The 22,559-nt window shown below is 35.9% G+C and overlaps 1 protein-coding gene across 1 annotated transcript; it reads left to right on the top strand.

The window, feature by feature from the left end:
* The first annotated feature begins 12,604 nt into the window (after positions 1-12,604).
* LOC131154257 (GPI mannosyltransferase 1) lies at positions 12,605-20,513 on the top strand. Its single transcript, XM_058106917.1, has 4 exons — positions 12,605-13,396; positions 14,619-14,801; positions 17,126-17,667; positions 20,002-20,513. Exons 1-4 carry the CDS (start codon positions 13,132-13,134, stop codon positions 20,311-20,313), a joined length of 1,302 nt encoding a protein of 433 aa, XP_057962900.1. The 5' UTR covers positions 12,605-13,131; the 3' UTR covers positions 20,314-20,513.
* The last annotated feature ends 2,046 nt before the right edge of the window (positions 20,514-22,559 follow it).

The raw sequence follows: 22,559 nt of genomic DNA, 5'->3' as shown, positions 1-22,559 counted from the left end.
CATATAGCATGACGCGTCTGTAACTCATGACTATTCATTTTTTATTTCATTTCTTATATTCATATTCTAACCCGTGAGTATCCACCAGCATATAACACAATGCGTCTGTAACTTATGGCTGTTCATTTTTCATTTCATTTCTCATATTCATATTCTAGCCCATGAGTATCCACCAGCATATAGCACAACACGTTTGTAACTCATGACTGTTCATTTTTCGTTTGATTTCTCATATTCATATTCTAGCCCATGAGTATCCACCAGCATATAGCACAATGCATATGTAACTCATGGTTGTTCATTAAATTTGTAACATACATTTATCACGTCTATAATGAGGAACCATCCTGAGGACATTCATATCACATCGTTATGTATTCACCCCAACATGACCGGGTTATGTGGCTTGAAGGCGAGACCTAACCATGGTTGACCTATCAGGTTAGATCAAAACTGTATGTGTCTGTAGTACGATTGGCTTACCCAATCCTGCTCTGGGCCTCAGGGGGTAACTTTACTCTTCACAGGCCTAATCAACTATCTTTGCCACACTTTATCTAAGACGTGTAGTTGTACTACCATATATGCTAGCAACGGTACCGTGCTCTTTGTACATCTTTAGTCCGTCAGGGTACTCATTTCCACATTTCTATATTCATATTTCATCATGTCTGTATAATTCTCATCATATCTATATACATTTCATTTCATCACATATGTATAACACATATTTGTGTATATTTCAAATCATCATATCTATATCAAACATGTCTGTATAGTTCACATATCGTCATTTCCATATAAAACATATCTATGTATCACATTTCATCATTTATGTGTAAAACATATCTGTATGTCTCATTTCATCATTTCTGTAAAACATATATGTGTATCACATATATCATTTTTCTGTGTAAAACATATCTGTATTTCTTATATCTTTATATTTACATATCAGTATATCTCATATTATCACATTTGTATAAAAACATATCTGTATATCTCATAACTTCATTACTGTATAAAATCATATTTGTATAAAAACATATCTGTATATCTCATAACTTAATTACTGTGTAAAAATCATATCCATGTTTCTTATAACATCATTTCTCAGTACAAATCATATATTTCAGTATCAATCAAATTCTCAGTATAAAATTGTTATTTCATATTCCTCATGCCATACAATTTTAGACTGATAATCATAATATAATAATCACAGGGAAAATATCCATATCATAGTTTTCCAGAACCATATACAGTATTCTCAATTTTACATACTTTCAGTCAACCAGTTAATTTCTCAAAAATATCTGTTATAATTTATTCCCCTTACCTACTTACTGAGAGAATTCTTGCGAAGATCCAAAACCCACGCCCACGAAGTTCGGAGTTCAAAACCCTAAACTCATTTTTTTCCCAATTCAGTCAACTCAACCCTAGAATTATAATCATATTCACATTTCCTAGGCCCACACACTCCAATAACTAGTTAAATTGTAAAACAATTAATAATTCATCTCCCTTACCTCAACCTTGGAGTGGTGCCTAGAATGCCTAAATCAAAAATTTGCTCCAATTAACTTGCTAAGGATCGCTCCTAGGACCCCGTGGTAGTATCTAATCGCAAATCGGGCTGTAATCGGAGAGAAATCAAAGAGAGAAGGGAGAGGGTTTCATAGGTTGAGAGAGAGAGAGAGAGAGAGAGAGATTTATTTTTGTTTACTAGAAATGGCTTGCAGAATCTCCTATATTTAGCTTTGGCAGGCGAAACCGTCAACAGTTTGGGAGAGAGAGATTTATTTTTGTTTACAAGAAATGAATTGCATGATCTCCTTTATTCAGCTCTACCAGACAAAATCGTTGATGGTTTGGGTTTTTAACCCCCCTGTTTTTCACCGTTTTACCATTATTGGGTTGCGGTTAAACAAAACCATCGACGGTTTTTTGGCCTCTCACCAAACCATCGACGATTTGGTCTACACCAAACCAAATTTCCTTCTTTTCTTTATTTTCTCATTAATTCAATTTTTTGGATCTCTACATTCTCCCCTCCTTACAAAAATTTCATCCTCGAAATTTGCTATCTATCACATTTTCCAACCTTAAGGAAAAACATCGCAATTTTATTAATTACTCTCACTTATGGCGAAGGAATATTGTAGAAACCTAAACCCATAAAATAAAGGAAATTTTAAAAAGGGAATTTCGGTGAGCTTCGTCGATGAATCCCCTATTTTCATCGATGAAAGTTCTTTTGTGGTTCGTTGACCAAGTTTAGAGCGTCGTTGATGAAGAGATCTCGAACAACTGAAATTTCAGGCTTAAGGTTCACCGACGAAACCTTTCCTTTGGCGACGAACGCCCTTCTGCAATTCGTCGACGAATGTGCCGATTTGTCAACGAAGGTGACTAGGTCAACGACTTATAAAAGGATTTTTGGGTAGCTTAATCATTAAGAAACTTATTTTTCTCACTCTCTCTCTCTCTTTCTCTAGCCGGTGCCTCACTCTCTCTTTCCTCAATTTCTTTGTTGTTCATCGCCCGAATTGGCAATTGGAAGTTACCACAAGGATCAGGGGGAAATTCTCTACAAGTCTAGCAAAGTAGATTCTTGAATGGAGTCTTTCTAGGCACCACTTCAAAACCAGGGTAAGTAGGTATTATGGAGTTTTAATGTTATTTTGAAGTATAGGGGGGCCTAGGGAGTGTTTAATGAAAAGTACTCTGTGGGTTGGGATGATTAATTTGGGGAAAATGTATTTCAGGGTTTGAGCTTTGAATGCCGTAGAGCGTCGATTAAGGGTGTCATAAGGCTTTACTTTAAGACAGGTAAGGAAATTAAGTTAAGTCAGAAGTTTCTTTAAAGTTAAGCCTAATAAAATGCTATATATGTATATTTATGTTCTCAGTTGTTATTTCGAAAACCACTTGTTCAAATGGTCTTTTCAAACTTAGGATATATGATATGATATTTACAGTAAAAATGAACGGTGGGAAGTATTATTTGACGTTATAAATAAGATATACTGTATATGGAAAATTGTGTGGCAGATGGATAAATTAATTGTGAAATACTAGAATTATTTGTTAAATACTGGAATTGTTTGTGGAAATGCAGGAAACTTTATATGATGACCACGAGGGCCTAGTTTTATATGATGGCCGCGAGGGCCTAGTTTTTATATGATGACTGCGAGGGCCTAGTTTTATATGATGGCCGTGAGGGCCTAGTTTTATATGATGACCGCAAGGGCTAAGTTTTATAAAATGACAAGTTTTATATGAAATGATTAGAAATACTATTTTTATTACTTAAATTGCATGAAATGCTTTACGAACCCTAAGGACTAGTTATGTTATGTACGGTACCATTGCCAGAGTTTTAGTACTAGACCATGTGCGCCCACACTGTTCACGAGGTGTAGGGTGGTCTCAGCCAATTAGCCTCAGTAGGGGGTACCTTCCCTAGAAGTTCAGACTTTCAGGATGTGGTAGGGTAATTGGATTCCCGCAAGCAAGTTGTAGATGCCTGCCTAGTCAGAGATGTAGATGTATGTTTTGACTTAGTCTAGCTTGATATCCCCCCAGGGCATAAGTCCAGCATTCGGACCGCACAACCCGTGCCATGGGAGAAGTAAATGACGTTAGTCCTAGGGAGTGTCTTTTATGCATATGTGTAGATTTATGTAAATGATATTATTTGATTACTAACCTGTTTATACCATGGAAACGTGATGAATATTTTCAGCAGTATAGAGTGAATATAATGTATAAATGCTATGTTCAGTTAAATGAAATATGAATGGTTTCTGTAAACATGGTAGCATGCTAACCACACACTGATATTAACTTAACCTTCCTTATAGAGAGGTATCTCACCCCATTATGCAAATTATCTTTTTAATACCATCTCGAAATCGAGGTTACTAAATTCTGGGGCGGTTTTTAGCCAATTAGGTTTTTGTGAATGTTAGTAAGAACACTTTTGTAATTAAGTTGGGTTGAAGGTCAGAGTATGTATTATGGGTGTATATACTAATTTAGTTCTTGTATTGTACTATGGTTTGTATTATGAGTTTAGAGAGACTTTGATGTATACTAATAGTATAGATATCTAGTAAAATATTGTGAAGACTATTTCATTTATTTTCGCTACAGTTATATAATGATTATGGTAGCAGGTACATAGATGTCACTTAAGTGGCACCCCGAGCCCATATGGCGGGTCGGGGCACTACAAATACCATGGTTACAAGGGAGGATTCTAGGAGTTTACAATCATTTACATAAAAATAAAAGCTCTCCCAAAACCATTCAGAACCAAAACCAAAAATACTAAGTATCCTACAATGTACAAGTCAATAAACATACATTGTCATTTACTTTTACTAGCTCAACTCTGGGCTCCACTAAATAGGTGTGGATATCTCTGGCGTATCTTATCCTCCAATTCCTATGAAGCTTCTTCAATTGTGTGATTGCATTAGAGTACTTTTACTAGTGGGATATTTTTAGTAAGTGATTCTTGTTCCTTCAGATCCAATATCTACACTGACACTTCTTCGTATGACAGGGCATCCTTAAGCTCCAATGCCTTATAGCTGATTACATGTGAGAGACCGGGGATGTACTTCATCAACATAGATACATGGAATACCTCGTGAATTTTGGACAACACTGGTGGTAATGCTAACCTGTAGGCAACTGGACCCACTCTTTCCAATTTCTTAAATGGTCCAATAAACCTAGGGCTCAACTTATCATTTTTACAAAATCTCATAATTCCTTTCATCGGTGCAACTTTCAAGAATATATGATTCCCCGCACTAAACTCCAGTTCTCGTTGGCGGGTGTCAGCATAACTTTTCTAGCGACTTTGAGCCGTTTTGATCCTATCTCGAACAAGTATGACTTTCTGATAGGTATGTTGATCAATTTTTGGCCCCAAAACCTGCCTTTCACCAATTTCATCCCAATATAATGGAGATCAGCACCTTTGACCATACAACGCTTTGTATGGTGTCATCCCAATGTTGGCTTGGTAGTTATTATTATAAGCAAATTCAACTAATGGCAAAAATTGTGTCCAACTACCTCCAAAGTCCAGCACACAAGCTCGTAGGATATCCTCCAATATCTGTATAGTTATCTTTATCTATCCATCAATCTAAGGATGAAATGTTGTACTGAACATCAACTGAGAACCCATGACTCCTTGCAAACTCCTCCAAAAACGAAATGTGAACCGTGGGTGTTGATCTGATACTATGGATACTGGCACGTCATGCAGTCTAACTATCTCCTATATGTACAACTTTGCCAGTCTTCTCAAGGTGTAATTAACTCTAATAGGAAGAAAGTGGGTAGTCTTTGTTAATCGGTCAACGACTACCCAGATGGCGTCCTGTCCATGAAAAGCCGGCGGTAACCCTATGACAAAATCCATGGAAATGTGCCTCCACTTCCATTCGGGAATGTGAAGTGGTTGCAATGTTCTCGATGGTCTCTGATGCTTAGATTTTACCTGCTAGCATATCAAATATTGCTCTACATATTCAACGATTTCTTTCTTCATATTACCCCATCAAAAAGACTCCCGAAAATCCTTGTACATTTTAGTGCTTCCAGGGTGCACTGTATAAAGGGATCAATGCGCTTTCTCTAGGATAACTCTCTTAATCTCAGCATCAGTAGGTACACAAAATTTGGTACGGAACCTCAAAGCTTTATCATCTGTGATATTAAACTCCACTCCTTGACCATTTTGCACTTCATCCATAATCTTTACTAATTCCACATCCTTCATCTAAGCAGCTTTAATTCTTTCCTATAAGGTGGGCTAAAGTACCAGATTAGCAATGAGTTCTTGGTGATTTCCCTCTACTAACTTCACACCAAGCTTTTCTAAATCCATCTGGATCGGATTCCGAATCACCATTGTTGATACTGATGAAACCACTGATTTCTGGCTCAAAGCATCAACTATCACATTAGCTTTTATAGGGTGGAAACTAATGGTGTAGTCATAATCTTTAATCAGTTATAGCCACCTCCTCTGTCTCATATTTAATTCCTTTTGTGTGAAAAAGTACTTCAGGTTCTTATGATCTGTGAAGATCTCACACCTACCCCCATACAAATAACGTCTCCAAATTTTCAACGCATAAACCACCGTTGCTAACTCTAGATCATGAGTAGGGTAATTTTTTTTCATATTCTTTCGAGAAGCATAAGCTATAACTCTTCCCCGCTGTATCAGAACACACCCGGGCCCTTTGTTTAACGCATCACTGTGAATTACAAAACCCTCTTCTCCCGAAGGAATCGTCGAAACCGGTGCAGTAATGAGTCGCTATTTTAATTCCTGGAAGTTCTGTTCACACTTATCTGTCCACTCAAACCTTACATTCTTCCTGGTCAATCTGGTCAAAAGACTTGACAATTTAGAGAATCCCTCCACAAATTGGCGACAGTATCCTGCCAGTCCTAAGAAACTTCTAACTTCCTGCACATTTTTCAGTCTTTCCTAGTCTACTACCGCCTCAATCTTGTTTAGATCCATAGAAATGCTGCCTTTGGATATCACATGTCCGATGAAAGTGACTTGCTTCAACCTGAACTCACATTTCTTGATTTTGGTATACAACTTCCTTTCTCTCAGTACCTAAAGAACTATTCTCAAATGTTCCTTGTGCTCCTCAGGGCTCTTTGAATACACCAAAATGTCATCAATAAAAACCACAACAAACTGATCTAGGTACTGATGAAAAACCCTATTCATCAAGTTCATGAATACGGTAGGAGCATTCGTCAGTCCGAACAGCATAATCAGAAACTCATAGTGGCCATACTGAGTTCAAAATGCTATTTTCAGAATATCTTTTGCACTGACCTTTACTTGATGGTACCTGGAGCGTAAATCAATCTTGGAGAAAGTCTGTGTCCCCTGAAGCTGGTCAAATAACTCATCAATGCGGGGAAGTAGGTATTTATTCTTAATTGTCACTTTATTTATTTCTCTATAATCGATGCACATTTTCATCGACCCATCTTTCTTTTTCACAAACAATACCGGTGCTCCACAAGGTGACTCAGTGGGCTTGATAAACCCTTTTTCTAACAATTCCTGTAGTTGTTCTTTCAACTCTTTTAGTTCCGCCGGTGCCATTCTGTACAACGCTTTAGAAATCGATGTTGTTCCTAGAGTGAGGTCAATAGCAAACTTGACTTCAGGATCAAGGGGCAGTCTTAGAAAATCTTTCGGAAACACATCAGGAAAATCCCTCCCTATCGGGATATCCTCCAACTTTAATTCCCCTTCCGACACTTTTTTCACACAAGCCAGGTACCCCTAGCATCCCTCCATAAGCAACCTCCTCTCCTAAATGGCTGATAATATCTGAGGTGGGGTGCGCACACATGTCCCCACAAATATGTACTCCTGTTCTCCTGGAGGTCTGAATATTACTTCTTTCTAATAGTAGTCAATAATGGCAAAGTGGTCCGCTATCCAATCCATTCCTAGAATTACCTTGAAACCATGCATGTCTACCTTCCCTTAATACTGATCGAACAATCTTTGAGTACCTTTCTACACAACACTATGGATCGGGTCGGTGTAGCCACTAATAAACTGACATCTAGTGGCTGAGCTTCTATTCCACAGAACTTGATAAACTCCTAGGCTATGAAGGAGTGAGTTTGCCCTCAGTCAAATAAAACAATAGCTCTATATGACAAAATTGAAATCATACCTGTCACTATATTGTTGGCCGCCTCTGCGTATCCCGATGTTAGAGTATAGACCCACGCCGGGGTGTTATTCCTCTTTAGATTGCCTTGGGGTGCCTGATTATCTCCTCGGTATGGTCTAGGAGCAGGCGTATTGCCTAGTGGTGCACGACAGTCTCATGCTATGTGTTCGGGTTGGTTGCATCGATAACAAATCATCTCTCTAACCCGACATTCTCCTGGATCTTTCTTGTGGCACCTAGGATAGGGAGGGTGCAATGGTCTACCCTGTATAGCTTAGTCTCCCGTCCCTTGTCTCTGTCCTCCTCTGCCACCATGCCTCCTCCAAGGCCCCTGATTGGTTCATGCTTGAAAATCTGGAGGTGTAGGCCTCTTCCTCTGGCTCTATACCCCAGCACCTCTCTATAGGATGATCTCTATTACTGGGGCTTTATCTACTAACTCGGAGAAAGTTTGAACCTAAAAAGCCACAACCTACTCATAAATACCTTGCCTCAGTCTGCTCTCAAATTTCCTTGCCTTCTTTTCCTCATCTATCACCATGTATGGGACAAAACGAGACAGCTCAACAAATCTAGCGATGTACTGCAATATCATCATATGTACCTAGGTCAGATTCAAAAATTCTGCAGCTTTAGCATTTCGGGTAGTAGAGGGGAAATACCACTTGAAGAATAATTCTTTGAAGTGGCTTTAGGTCACAACTATAGACACAGGCCTCTGCTCCTCTAGCAATCTCTCTTATCTACACCAGCGTTTAGTCTCTCCTGTCAACTTGAGCGTAGCAAAATAAACCTTCTGCTCATCAGTACAAGGGAGAATTGTTAATGTCTCCTCAATTTCCTAGACCTAGTCCTCAGCCATGAATGGTTTGGCCCCTCTAGAGAATGACAGGGGATTCATACGTGTAAACTGTTCAATCGTAGAGCCCCATTCCCTTGAACTCCTTGCCATTTTTGCCATCACTTGTTGGGTGACACTACGTAGTACCGCATCGGAATCTCCGCCACCTAAATTAGAAAGCCTTGCTTCATCACCTCCAGCATTCGTATTGTTGTTCCTATGGTCCATCCTGAAAATGGAACAAAACAATCTTAGAACTCTATCATCATAACAATACACTCATCTAACTAAGACCCATAAGATATTCTCCTTACACCAGATTAACTTAACATCCTTTTTTCCCAATTTAAGATTTAGTCTTACCACTGAGAAACAAGAACCAGTGATAGTTTTCTATGACTTTCCTAAAATTGTCACCCTAGGAAAATCATAGAAACTACCACGGAATATCCTGCCTCTAGGTTGCAAGATAGAACCCTAAATTCCAATCTTATCCTCCAACAATGATTGACTCATATCCCAGTCTACCCATCTCCTATTCTCATCAAGATCCATTCCTATACCTTGGTATTGTTTTCTGCTGAAATCTGCATAACCTAACAACCTAGGCTCTGATACCAAACTGTGACGACCCGATTTTTCTACCCTTTTTTTTAACACAATAATAAACATTAATCAATCATTTGTCAAAAATCCCTGATACCATATATCAATATGATCCGGCCCGAAGTGGGGTATCGGGAAATTTGTCCATTAAAACATACTATCCATGTAGCGGAATACATATAGTGTTTGAGTCTAAAATACAATACCAGAGTGCTATAACCTCCATACATATACATACACTATCCCAAAAATTCACAAAATACTCTAGGGGTTATACAAAACATATCTCAAATTCTAAACACTTACCTTGAATACTAGGATAACAAGATTTCCTCTACCTCAGAGCTCTCTCTGCTTGTCTGTCCTAATTTTTTGAAATGTTTGAATTCTAAGTGAGACACCTCTTAGTAAGACGAAATATATTATTGACAGTGTGTGGCAACATGAGTTTTGTTATATCATAATACATTCATTTAAATAATTATATCAACTGAGAAAAACATACAGATGTATTCATAATCAAATCATATATATATATATATCATAGTTTCATAAGATTTCTTTTCCCATCATCATATTTCAACATGTTTTCATAAACTTTCATTTCCTATCATCATATTTTAACATGCTTTCATAAGCTTTCATTTCTCAGAATCATATTCTAACTCATAAGTATCCACTAGCATATAGCACAACACGTCTGTAACTCATAGCTATTCATTTTTCATTTCATTTCTCATATTCATATTCTAACCCATGAGTTTCCACCGGCATATAACACAACGTGTCTGTAACTCATGGCTATTCATTTTTCATTTCATTTCTCATATTCATATTCTAGCCCATGGGTATCCACCAGCATATAGCCCAATGCGCCTGTAACTCATGGCTGTTCATTTTTCATTTCATTTCTCATATTCATATTCTAGCCTATGAGTAATATTCTCCTTACACCGGATTAACTCAACATCCTTATTCCTAATTTAACTAACTCAACCCCAAAATTATAATCATATTCACATTTCCTAGGCCCACACACTCCAATAACTAGTTAAACTATAAAACAATTAATAATTCATCTCCCTTACCTCAGCCTTGGAGTGGTGCCTAGAATGCCTAAATCGAAAATCTACTCCAATTAACTTGAGAAGGGTCGCTCCTAGGACCCCGTGGTGGTGCCTAATTGCCAAATCAGGCTGTAATTGAAGAGAAATCAAAGAGAGAAGAGAAAGGGTTTGGTAGGTTGAGAGAGAGAGAGAGAGAGAGAGAGAGCGAGGAGGGAGATAGAGAGAGAGAGAGAGAGAGAGAGAGAGAGAGAGAGAGAGAGAGATTTATTTTTGTTTATAAGAAATGGCTTACAGGATCTCCTTTATTCAGCTTTGCCAGATAGGTTTTTAACCCCCCTATTTTTCACCATTTTATCGTTATTGGGCCGCAGTTACACAAAATCGTCGACGGTTTTCTGGCCTCTCACCAAACCGTGGATAGAAAACCGTCAACGGTTTGGTCTACACCAAACCAAATTTTCTTCTTTTCTTTATTTTCTCATTAATTCAATTTTCCGGGTCTTTACAAATCGTGGTTGCACAATCAAGTCTATATATAGGTTTGATGAAGACTTTTCAAAATTGAAATAATGAAGGGAAGCAATTTGTTAATCTTGTTAGTCCTAAGGTTTAATTGAATAAATTTTGATGATAAAAATCTATAGTTTCTTGAGGTTGAGTTTTGTTTTAAATGGAACATCAAGTTATCATAATGGAAAATTGAAGAATCTTGAAGACAATTTTATTGTATTTTTACTTGTATAGTAATTGTGCTTAGACTCCATGAAGATTATCTTGTTCTGGCACAAAAGAGAAAAATCACAAAAAAAGGGGACTAATCTAGGCTATTTTGTAGGGAACAATCAAGCAATCCTAGAGAATGATCGATCGATCAAACCTCGAGAATTAAATGGTTGACAAAATCCACATTTTAGGAAACTAAACAGTTACTTTACATATTAACAACTAGTATTAGGTCGGCCAATTATAGTGATTCACACATAAGAGTAGGCAAAAACGTACTTTTTGACCAAAAATCTTATATATAGCCCCAAATAACAATAACCAAGATTATGGCAAACATACTCTCAAGTTATTTTTTATTTCTTCTCTTATTAATATTTACGCTTGCTTATTTAGTTTTAAAAGAGAGAAATATCAAAAAAATACCTTGTGAATATTATCTTTGCATCTTCTCATTCATTATAAAGATTGGAGTCCTTGCCTCCGGGAAAGTAAAAGGATTATAACAAGAGTTTGGTATTTTGGACCTTAAAGGTAGTTAAGGCCTTAAGAGAGTGGATGTGGGCTTGGGAAAGCCAACCCATTCCTAAGAGTCTGCTTTCTTCTTCCTTAAACTCTCTATTTATTTTCATTTTTGTGTTCTTACTCGTGCTAATTTAGTTGCATTGATTTTTAAGTCCAAAATTTTAATAGCCTCAATCTACCATTATTTTAAATTGCCTAACTGACACCATAGTGCAAATAAAATATCTGACTATAAGAGTATTTGAGAACGTATTTGTCATGGAATTTGAAATGATAAGTATTTATTTGTGTAATTAATTAAATAATACATTATTTCATATGCCATTATATGCATTAAATACAAGAATGCTTAATATATGTCCTAGGGAAGTCACTTGGCATATTGAAGCCTCTTGGCTAGAATTAAGGTTTAGGATACCTCATCCAACATCAGCTAAACAAGTAATGGAGGTATATTATTAAGAGGCACATCACCCTATTGTTGAGAATTCCATTTGTAAGCTTGTCTCACATTGAAAAATTAGAGTGGATGATGGGTGTTTATATACATGGATGAGCTTAGGACCCAATAGGCTTAAGCTTTTGGGTCAAATTGGTATTCACCCATGTGTATCAAACCCACCCATGGGCTCCTCCGATCCTAACACATATAATGGAAGCCTAATTCAATGGAATTGGACCAAGAAATTGAAAATTGTAAAGTCTCAAGAAATAAAAGCATGAAGATAAGATGAAACTTATGTTGGCAGTATCCAACAATCGTAAAATGAGAAGTTTGCGTATATAATCTGTAGAGGAGGAATGAATTGGGTTGAATGAAACTTAATTACTTGATGAATAAGAAGCTAACTTTGAATATTAAAATATTCTGAAAATATGTTACAAAAAAAATTAAAAGTCATAAAATTGGATATTTTTTTGTTTTTGTTTTTTTAAAAAATAAAAATTGACAAAAAATATTTTTTTAAAAATAGTAACTTAAACAAATAAATTATCATAATGTTGTTTCTTATTGTACAAATATATATATATATATATATATATATAAAATAAAAATAATATTGCATAGCTCCCTTTAGTCTAGAATGGTTGTCAAGAGTCACCAACTTCAGCAAGAGCAAAGCAGCATAACAGAAATCGATTTTCAAAGAATATTTCTCCAAATCAAAAACCGCGTAGAAAAGCAACTTCAAGTAAATCGTGTTTCCAAAACTTGTTTCCAGCAAACTACCTCTTCCGTCAAATACTCTTCTCGCTGCTACTTCCGCATTCGCCCGGTCCTCTCTCTCTCTCTCTCTCTCTCTCTCTCTGCGCGCGCCTGCGTGTGTTTATGGCTACAGCAACTCTCAGAAGTAATTATTTTATTTCTTAGATGAATCTGTGCATCCATTCTGTATTGCCAACAGCTTGCTTCTTCACTCAGCAGCCACCAAAACCCCTCCAATGTCAACCCTTGCCACCACAACTCGTAGACCCTGCCAGGTATTCCCTCCCGTGATCGTCGGCTTCTCTTTCTTCTTTTCTCTCGCTTAAGCAAGAATGGTATTGGAGCTTCTAAAGAGCCACTGAGCTAGATTGGTTTTGGGTCCCATCTATTCCAGCAACTGAAATGGTAAATTTTCGCTCATTGCTTCTGTTCTCCGCATTTCTGCGTGTTTTCTTAATTATTTATGGGGAATGGCAAGATGCTCATATGGAGGTTAGGTATACGGATGTTGATTATCTTGTCTTTTCCGATGCTGCTTCTTTGATTGCCTCGGGAAAATCCCCTTACCAAAGATCTACATATCGGTACTCACCTTTGCTCGCATTCCTACTCATTCCAAATTCAATTATCCATCATTCATGGGGGAAGATTTTCTTCTCGGCTGCAGGTGTGGAAAATTTCTCGATATTATATTTTTAGGTACATAAATTGAAAATAGCATCATTTTATTCCACACGGTCTATTTGATGTAACAAAGCGAGCATGGGTGTCGTTCGCCATTTACGTATCTGTCTGTTCCCTGATTGATGTGCGGTATCAGTATATATTGTTGTGTCTACTAAATTTAGTTTCCAATATCTTCTACATTGGGAAACTCTGGATGAAAAATATCTGCTGATATTTGATGATACAACAAGATATACATTAACTAGATTGAATGATAGTCTGGCATTGAACTTCCAAGTCCTTCTCAATTTGCATTGTCCAGGGTTTTAAATTTTGATTTTGACTAAAATTTTGTGGCTTCAAAAGTACAGAAATTTCCACTTAAATGTCAATTTTAATTTTAAAAATCAATGAAAATTAGAAGTAGAGATGGAATTCTTTTAATGAAACTTCGGAAACTCATAATGGGCATTTTAATGCAAGATTTGCAACTAAAATATATAAATAAGATGCATCAGTGACAAGCCGTAGGCATGTGGTTTATAAGATACAATAATTGCATTGCAAATTAAACATATTCAGTTATTATAAATGACATTTATAAGTAAATAAGATATTAGTCAAATATAGCTAATTTAGACATAAAAGGTCGAATAAGATGTCATAGTTAATATCTGTGTTTGATTTTGCAGAAAGTTTCAACAGTATGATAGTTATCATTCATACCCTCTTATAATAATCTTTATTTTCAATAAAAAAAATTTTTTTATCAAGAGAGAAATTTTGATTTGAGTTTTTAATCTTAACAATTTCAACTTCAAGTTTGTTTTTGTTCCATTGTCAAATTTTTGAAAATTTTTTCTGAAATTTTGAGATTTCATAAATTTCGATGGTTCATGGAAATTTTGATGGAAATTGAGTGCCATTTCAATTCCAAGGGTGGTGGAAAGCAGAAATTCCAATGGAAATTTGAACAATTTTTTGGAAATCTAGGACCATGCAGCTGTTCTGGTCATGCAAGACATTATTTTTCTTTTCTGAGAAAATTGTGGCTCACTATGTTTAGTCTTAAGTTTGTCTCTCTCTTTGTGAGATGCTACTTTATTCATCTTTCCTTTTGGGCTCAAATTGTGAGGAGATAGAGAAAACACTGAGCACATAATAACCATATAAATATTGTTAGTCACCAACCATACTAAAATGAAGTAATAATTACTTTGCAGATTTACTTGTGGGCTTGCTTATTCGCAGCATTTTGAAGCTACGTAGGGTGCCCGAGAATCTGTGCACCTGTTCTGTAATGGTATGGCTGCTCAATCCATTCACATTCACCATTGGAACCCGTGGGAACTGTGAGCCTGTTGTCTGTGCCATGGTTCTGTGGATTATCATCTGTCTCTTAAATGGTATATATTCTACTTCATTCTAACAGCTTTGCAAATTAATAATATTCAGTGGTTTCACTTGAGATTCCAGTATTATTTCTTTCTAGTCTGTTTGTGTGATACTGCATAATTGGGTTCTGCGGTGTCTTTACCCACAAGCTCATATTCAACTTAACTATATTACGAAGGAAGATAAAAAATACTGGAAGGACAATGGTACTCTTGAAAGGTGAATCTTCTCAAGAGATTGATGTTCAAATCAGGTAGTTTTCTTCCAATGCATAAACATTGGTAAAGGTGGCTAAACATTGGTTGAAAGGAGGATACCCTGTCTAGACAATTAATCTTGTTTGTAAAATTCCTCTTTACGTTTTTTTTTTTTTTTTAGAAATAGGTAAGAGTCCATATATCAGATCAAAGGGTACAACCAGAGTACAATACAAAGGAATGGCATTTAAAGGCTAACAAAAACAGCCATAAAAAGTCAACTTACAAAATTTGCTAAATCTCTTGAATTGAGAGATATAGCGATGCAGGGCAGCATCAAGAATCTGCACCCATAGGAGAATGTAGAAAAGGAGAAGGAAAGAAGAAGAAACAGGAGGAAAAGAGAAGAGAGGAGATACAAGGGGCAAATCTCACATTCACTTTCAAATTTAAATTCGTCAACAGCTACCTCCTACATAGCTTTCACACACTATATAAGAAAGCCTCTAACACATGAAATTACACATATATCCGTAAAAGTCTACATGAAACTACAAAAATACCCTTAAAATACACAAATATTACAAACAAGTCCCCCAAATACACGCAATCCTATACTAATTAAACTAAACACTGTTAACTATTAACTAAATCCAACAAGCCTTTGATCCCAATTCTTTTGAATTATTCTCCAACAAGGATCTTCCCATGGTTTTACTTCTTGTCCTACATCAAATTTCCCCCAATTAGAAAAAAATCAGCCTCAAATTTTGAATTGTTAGAGGATCACAAGTAAGAAGCGAACTTGGACTCTTTGGAAGCTAATCTTAAGTGATGCAACCACGTTCCTTTTGCAACACCATAGACTTGAATTGAGATTGGAATCAATGAACACATTGGGAATGACTAACTCAACAACACGAATGTTTGAAAGACTTTGGATGTCTTCAAACACATTCTTTCCTTGCTTGAAAGTGTCTTCGAGTTGAGTCACTATGGCAGATTCTTTGTCATGGTTGGTTGGTAGAGTGGGCTTCAAAATGATCTTTTTGCCATGATAGTGGAAGTCATATGTGTTATCATATCCTTGAGTCACACCCAAATCATCCAACCAAGGAGAGCCAAGGAGTACATGGCCAATATTAATGGGTATGGTATCACACCAAACATTATCAAAATAGTCACCCATTTGGATAGGAACCAAACATCTTTCACTAACACGAAGAAGTAGTATTATCAACCAAGATATGTCAGAAGGCTCTGGGTGAGGTTCTAGATGAAGTTGCATATGAGTGACCTGTTTTCTAGGAACCACATTCATAGGGCATCTTTCATCAATGATGATTATATATATATTTTCTCAACACTAAATGAAGGTGTGAAATGGCTTGAAATTGTGCTTAAGGCAGGCTGCTTCTTGTCCTACATCGTAACCTAAAATGTCCTTTCCAGTGTTACTAAAAACTTCACTTACACTGCCGTTAAGATCCTTGAAAATCCTCCTATTTTTAGCCCTTGAAATTTGATAGGGTGAAGCTGGCAGAACAAGTCTACCTAAATCAGCCAAAGGACCCCCATCAAAATCTGTAAGCCTATCCAATTCCTCAATCCAATTGCATAAAGGAGGAGGCACTTTCACTATCTCAGCAGCTTTCATATAAACTTGGCCTAAGTGGAAGCAGGAGAAGAAAAGATGGTTCTTGCACACTTTTTTTTTTTTTCAAGGTTGTCGGGGAGGGGCCATAACCCTGACAGAAATCTTTCATTATATTTATTTAAACACAACAATTTCCTCACTATGGAAAATCTTAGTTGTTCTATAATGTAGGCATAATCTATTTCTGACTTATGGCTGGTGAAGATGCCTTTAGTGTATAATCTGGCAATATTTTCTGCGCCATGTGTACTGGAGAAACTTTCTTTGTTAGAAATATTAATAGAAAGGGTGAATGAAGGAGAGAGGGACAGACTGTAGATGAGTGGGGAGACTCCTTTGGCTGGCTTTGTTACACATTTTGTAGATGTGATGTAGGATTTATGAGCAGTATGAGGCCCCCTCTGGTTTATGCATTAACATTAGACGGTAATATTTCTCTGCTTTGTAACTTCATTGATGTAATGCTGTTTTCTGGTTGCAGGAAAAGTGTTACAAGCTGCAGTTTGGTATGGGCTACTTGTCCATTTTAGAATCTACCCTATAATCTATGCACTTCCTATTGTTATAATTCTGGATCCACTTTACTATCAATTTGGTCAAAAGCCTACCCTTTCAAATTGGAGTTCTAGTCAGGGAAAGTTGGCCCAAGGTTTTAGCAGCAAAGTGAATCTATACGATATATGGATTACTCTGACCGGCTTGTTTACAAGAGGGAGACTTCTGTTTGGGCTGGTCTCTGGGGCTGTTTTTTTTGCTTGCACTGGTTTTTTCTTCTATCTATACAGATGGGAGTTCTTGCACGAGGCACTGCTGTACCATCTTACACGGACTGATCCAAGACACAACTTTTCTATATATTTCTACCATATCTATCTACATTATGGACATGAGTTTTCAGTGGTGGAAAAGCTCATCTCATTTCTGCCTCAATTTATGGTGCAGCTAGTTCTCATTTTCTGCTGTGCACGGGACCTACCATTTTGCTTCTTTGTGCAGACGGTGGCATTTGTAGCATTCAATAAGGTACATGAATTAGAAATTACTTTTGAATTGCTTACATAACCGCTTCCATATTGTGAAATCTATAACTTGACTATCACCACACTAGATTTTTCTTTTTCATTTTTAAAATTGACATCAGGATATATAGGATTTAATGATACTATAGTTAAATGTTTGGTTTGGGGAATCACATGTCTGAGAATCCTGTCTGATGAAATAGACGGACATGTTCTGTAAACATAATGGATTTCTTAGGGAATCCCATATGCTTGCAACATGGGATTATAGTAGTGACCAAACATGGGCATCAAGAATTCCCAACTCACATTCCTGGGAATCCTCAGAGGTTTTGTGAACCAAACAACTAGTAAGTCTCTGACTACAACATATAATCAGTTTATTCTCCATAAAACATCTGTATTAGAGAAGTAGGTTTCTTAGCCCTCTTCTATTACATATATAAAGGTGATTCCCTCACTTTGGTGTCCACTTGGCATTTCCTAAAATATCATTACAAAAAAACTTAAATATTGTTTGAGATAATATATTATAGAGATAACTAATTAAAACTAACAGAAAAATTGGTTATAACTACCTAACAACTAATCAATACCTACAACTCTTTCTCAGGTATCAATTTTTCAATATTTTAAAATATTCCAAAAAATTAGAAATCTCAATTGAAATTTTTTAGCAGATCATATTTTTGTCCAACTTATAGTAGATCATTTTGTGATATCGGTTTGATGGTACAAAAATAGAAATGTATTTAACAAGGTTATTTTTTAATAGAAAAAGTAGAGATATTTCATTATAGAGGAAATAATGTTGAAAGAGAATAAGACATCCTCCTAAGGAAAAACAAACCCCCCCCAAAAAAAAAGAAACTTCAAAACAATCAAAATAAAACCGCCTTCCTATCTGAAAAGGCACCCCTTTAAAACAGATTGCTGCAAAAGGAATAAAAATAAGAAAAATAAAAATACAAAGTTCAACAATTTTATAAAAGATAAATAAGAATGTACCATACAGGCCACACGTGTGTCCAATTGCTAGTATACTATAATCTAAGTCATATATATACCAAAAGTAGTAGTGGAGAGTTGGAGGTATCTGCTGTAGCACATCCAAGTTTGGCAGATTCATGGAGCTTGCTAAGTAGCTATTAAGTGTAAAGTTGCCATATGAATGCTACACTTGGACTTATTATTCCCCATGTCCAGCAACCAACCAATGCTCCCAATAATAAGGTTCCTATCGTGAATAGAAAAACATGAACCCTATATTTGGAACTGGCCTTGGATATGGATTTGTGTGGATTTGAAAAAGATATAATACAAATTTGTATTGAATTTTGTCCAAATCCGAAGTCTGAAATTCATGCTCCCAAGCACAGCGGAACTGTATTGTATTTGAGTTCGTGAACTTCCAAGTTTCTTCAACTTGGAAAATTTTAGATTTGTTTGATAATATACTCTTAGTCAAAGTATGTTGATTGGATTATGCCCATATCCTCTCAGAAAAGTCAGATTTGTATATAAAGTCTAGTTGTATAGCATTACTCTTCAAGAATTCCTTAAATGGTGGGTTTTATAGTGTATACTGTAGATTGGTTTTGTCAATGTCCTCATAAAAGCCCATTTCAACTTGTATAACATTATGCATCAAGAATTCCTTAAATTGGTGGATTTAATTAATTGATTTACCTAGCAAATTTGGTCAAAGCCACAGGGAGCACAAGAGCCTGGGCCTGTTCAGGATTGCTGGGTGTAGAAAGCTGCAGAGCAGGCATTGCCATTTCTGTACTCAGTTATGCAGAGCCAAGTTTCCTGTGGATCCAGCTTTGTGAGGTGCAGAGCCTTCCTCACAGGACTCCCCAGAGGCATCACTACGCGAGGAATTTTTTTTTTTTTTTGTAAACGAGGGCGGCACCTCCTATCTTTATTAGAAAATCCCTCACTTATCACCAGCCTTGGCATTGTAAGGGCTGAACTTATCTCCACTGCCAGCTGGTCACTCATTGTCTTCTCTGACGGTGCTGTTTCAAAAATGAGAGCTGTGGGGGCCTTTATGCACAAATTCTGATGCAGTAGATATCGTCAATATGGCTAGAGCTGGCTAGAGCTAGTTAGATAGTTTAGTTTGAACAGTGCATGAGAATGCAAATATAAAATGTTGGTTCTGGAAAATTGAGTACTCGTGGGGTATAGTAATTAGAAGTACGAATTCTGAACAAACGATTGTGAAGAATCAAGATGGTTTTTCTTGGTCAGCTAGCCTGTATACGAAATTTAGAATGAATTTCAGAAAATCACTTTTCTACTTACTAGAGTGATGGGTTTGTTCCATCTACAGGTAATCACAGCGCAATATTTCGTGTGGTTCTTCTGCTTGTTGCCGCTAATACTACCATGGAGCACCATGAAGCTCAAGGCAGGCTTAGGCTGCGTTCTGATATGGATGGGAGCTCAAATGCATTGGCTGATGTGGGGCTACCTCCTTGAGTTTAGAGGGAAGAATGTCTTCTTACAGCTTTGGATAGGAAGCCTCTTGTTCTTGGCTGCTAATACTTTTGTGTTGATTATGATAATCCGCCACCATAGATGCACTCCTTTATACAACAAATTACAACCTGCTTCTTCCCAGACTTCCATAAAACGCAAGTGAAAGAGTGAACCCCTATCACCATTGTAAGATCTTATCATTTCATACTGCTATAGTTAGGTTTGATGTGAATTTGGCTCTCTGGAGGAGTGGAATGTATGCAGTTTTGGGTTTCTTTTTTATGACTTTTTTTTTCCATTTTATTTATTGATTTAGTATCTTTGAATGCATCTAATAAGATCGTATTGAAGATGATTTTAAAACTTGGGTCGGTGGCCATCCCAGAGAAGGCATTTAATTGATCAGCTGGCGAGTTGAACTGCTGATGTCAACACAATGTCACACACAAATACACATGCATGCTGAACATTTGTTCGACTCATGGTAAAGATGCAATTTTAAATTTAAGAATTTTATTTTTAAAGCATATAAATATTTTATTTAAAATGTGTTAATAATTATTTTTTGAATTGGCTGATATATATCAACATATTCTGAATAATATTTTTTTAAAATATTTTTAAATTTGTTATTAATATTAGGGTAAAACACACTTGCTTACCTTGAGGTTTAATGAGAAGACAGAGATCTCTAAAATTTCAAAAATGTCAAAGACCTCGTTGAGGATATAGAGAAGTGTTTGAAAAAATTAATAATTTAGGTTATGTTTTGTTTGCAAAATGTTTATTCTCAAGAATAGATTAGTTTTAATAGTCTAGTTATTATTATTTATACAAAAAATTATGTTATTACTATAAAATAAATAATAATATAAAATAATTCATAAGTCCATAATAAGGAATATTTAGGAAATAATTATTTCCAAATTTTATCATGCGAATGTCTACTCTTTTCTTATTACATGTTGAATAAAATAGTTAGGAATATATATATATATATATATATATATATATATATATATATATATATATATATTTCTCAAGAAAAAATAAGGAAAAATCAAATGACCATATTAGGAAGACATGCTAAATGTATTGGCTTCAAATTACCCTGGTTGTAGCACGTCTTATTGTAAGGGCCGAGTTGACTTCTTGATGAGAAAAAATTAAGTCCTCTGGCTAGGACCATCACACCCTACCATTTAATAAAAACACTCCATATAGTGGGTTCCATAAGATTATATGTGGGTCCTATCATGTAAGATATATTATTTGAAATGTTTTTATTAGTTGGTAGGATGTGATGGGAGGATCTATTTTTTTTTTTTTTTGTCCGCCATTGATCTAGGTTTAGCTTAGTTCAGGCTATTATGTTAATTTCGAGAAATTTTATTTTATTTTATTTCGACAAGGTCAGACAAGCTGATTTCATGGGACTATAATTATTGCAAGCAAATGCTTAAGGCAATACAATGCGGTTACCAAAAAAAAGTATTCAAGTTAGAGTCAAATCTTTGAATTGGTCTCAATTTAAAAATGTTAAACTCAAAACTCAATTTCAATTTGATTGATGTCAAAATTGTTAAATACGAACTCGACTTAGCTTCAAGTTATTAAAACTTGATTTCGACTTGATTATAAATTAATATTAAAAATTATATGGCTTATATAATATAAATAATCAAATCAAAAAGCTCGATTAGACTCAAACTTGACTCGAGTAGTATTACAAAAACCAGAAACTTGACTTATTAAAATACTCAATTAATTCGAATTTGAGCATAATCAAGTTGAGTTGAGTTAAATTAGGGAACGAGTTAAGTCCAAGGAGTAAGTTTGACTCACTTACAATCCTCTAATTGTACTTGTACATGTACATGTGTATGTGAAAAAGTTGTTCAAAATTTTAGTTGACTTTTTTTTTTTTTTTTTTCATATTATTCCTAAAAAACATCCTTCTTTTTATAAATTCATAACTAAAATAAAAATTTCAAGATAAATTTGTATAGTCACAAATCTATAACAATTGCACAAATACTAATTTAACTAATTTTTTACAAAGTTTGCAAAAATAAGGTTGACGAGGCAAGTCAAGCTCCATTGGTTGAATGTCAAAAGGCAAGAGGCGAGGTTAGCTGATAGGCCCATTGAGCATTGGGACCTAATGAAGGAAAGGTTGAGGGAGAAGTATGTACCCTTTAGCTATAGAGAGCGCCTTATGGATTAACTTTATAGTTTGCATCAGGATAGCATGACTGTGTCAAAATACATGAGTCAATTTGATGAGTTGTCTATAATATGTGGTGTCTATGAGATTGCTAGTCAGCAGATCTCCCGATTTTGCATACGATTAAAGCCTAAACTGAGGAGAGAACTGTTTACCCATCACATTGAGTCTATTGAACAAGC

The sequence above is a fragment of the Malania oleifera genome, chromosome 1, assembly GCF_029873635.1.
Source record: "Malania oleifera isolate guangnan ecotype guangnan chromosome 1, ASM2987363v1, whole genome shotgun sequence".
Taxonomy (NCBI): Eukaryota; Viridiplantae; Streptophyta; class Magnoliopsida; order Santalales; family Ximeniaceae; genus Malania; species Malania oleifera.
The sequence above is the reverse complement of the archived record's forward strand: the minus strand, read 5'-3'. Positions and strand labels throughout refer to the sequence as shown.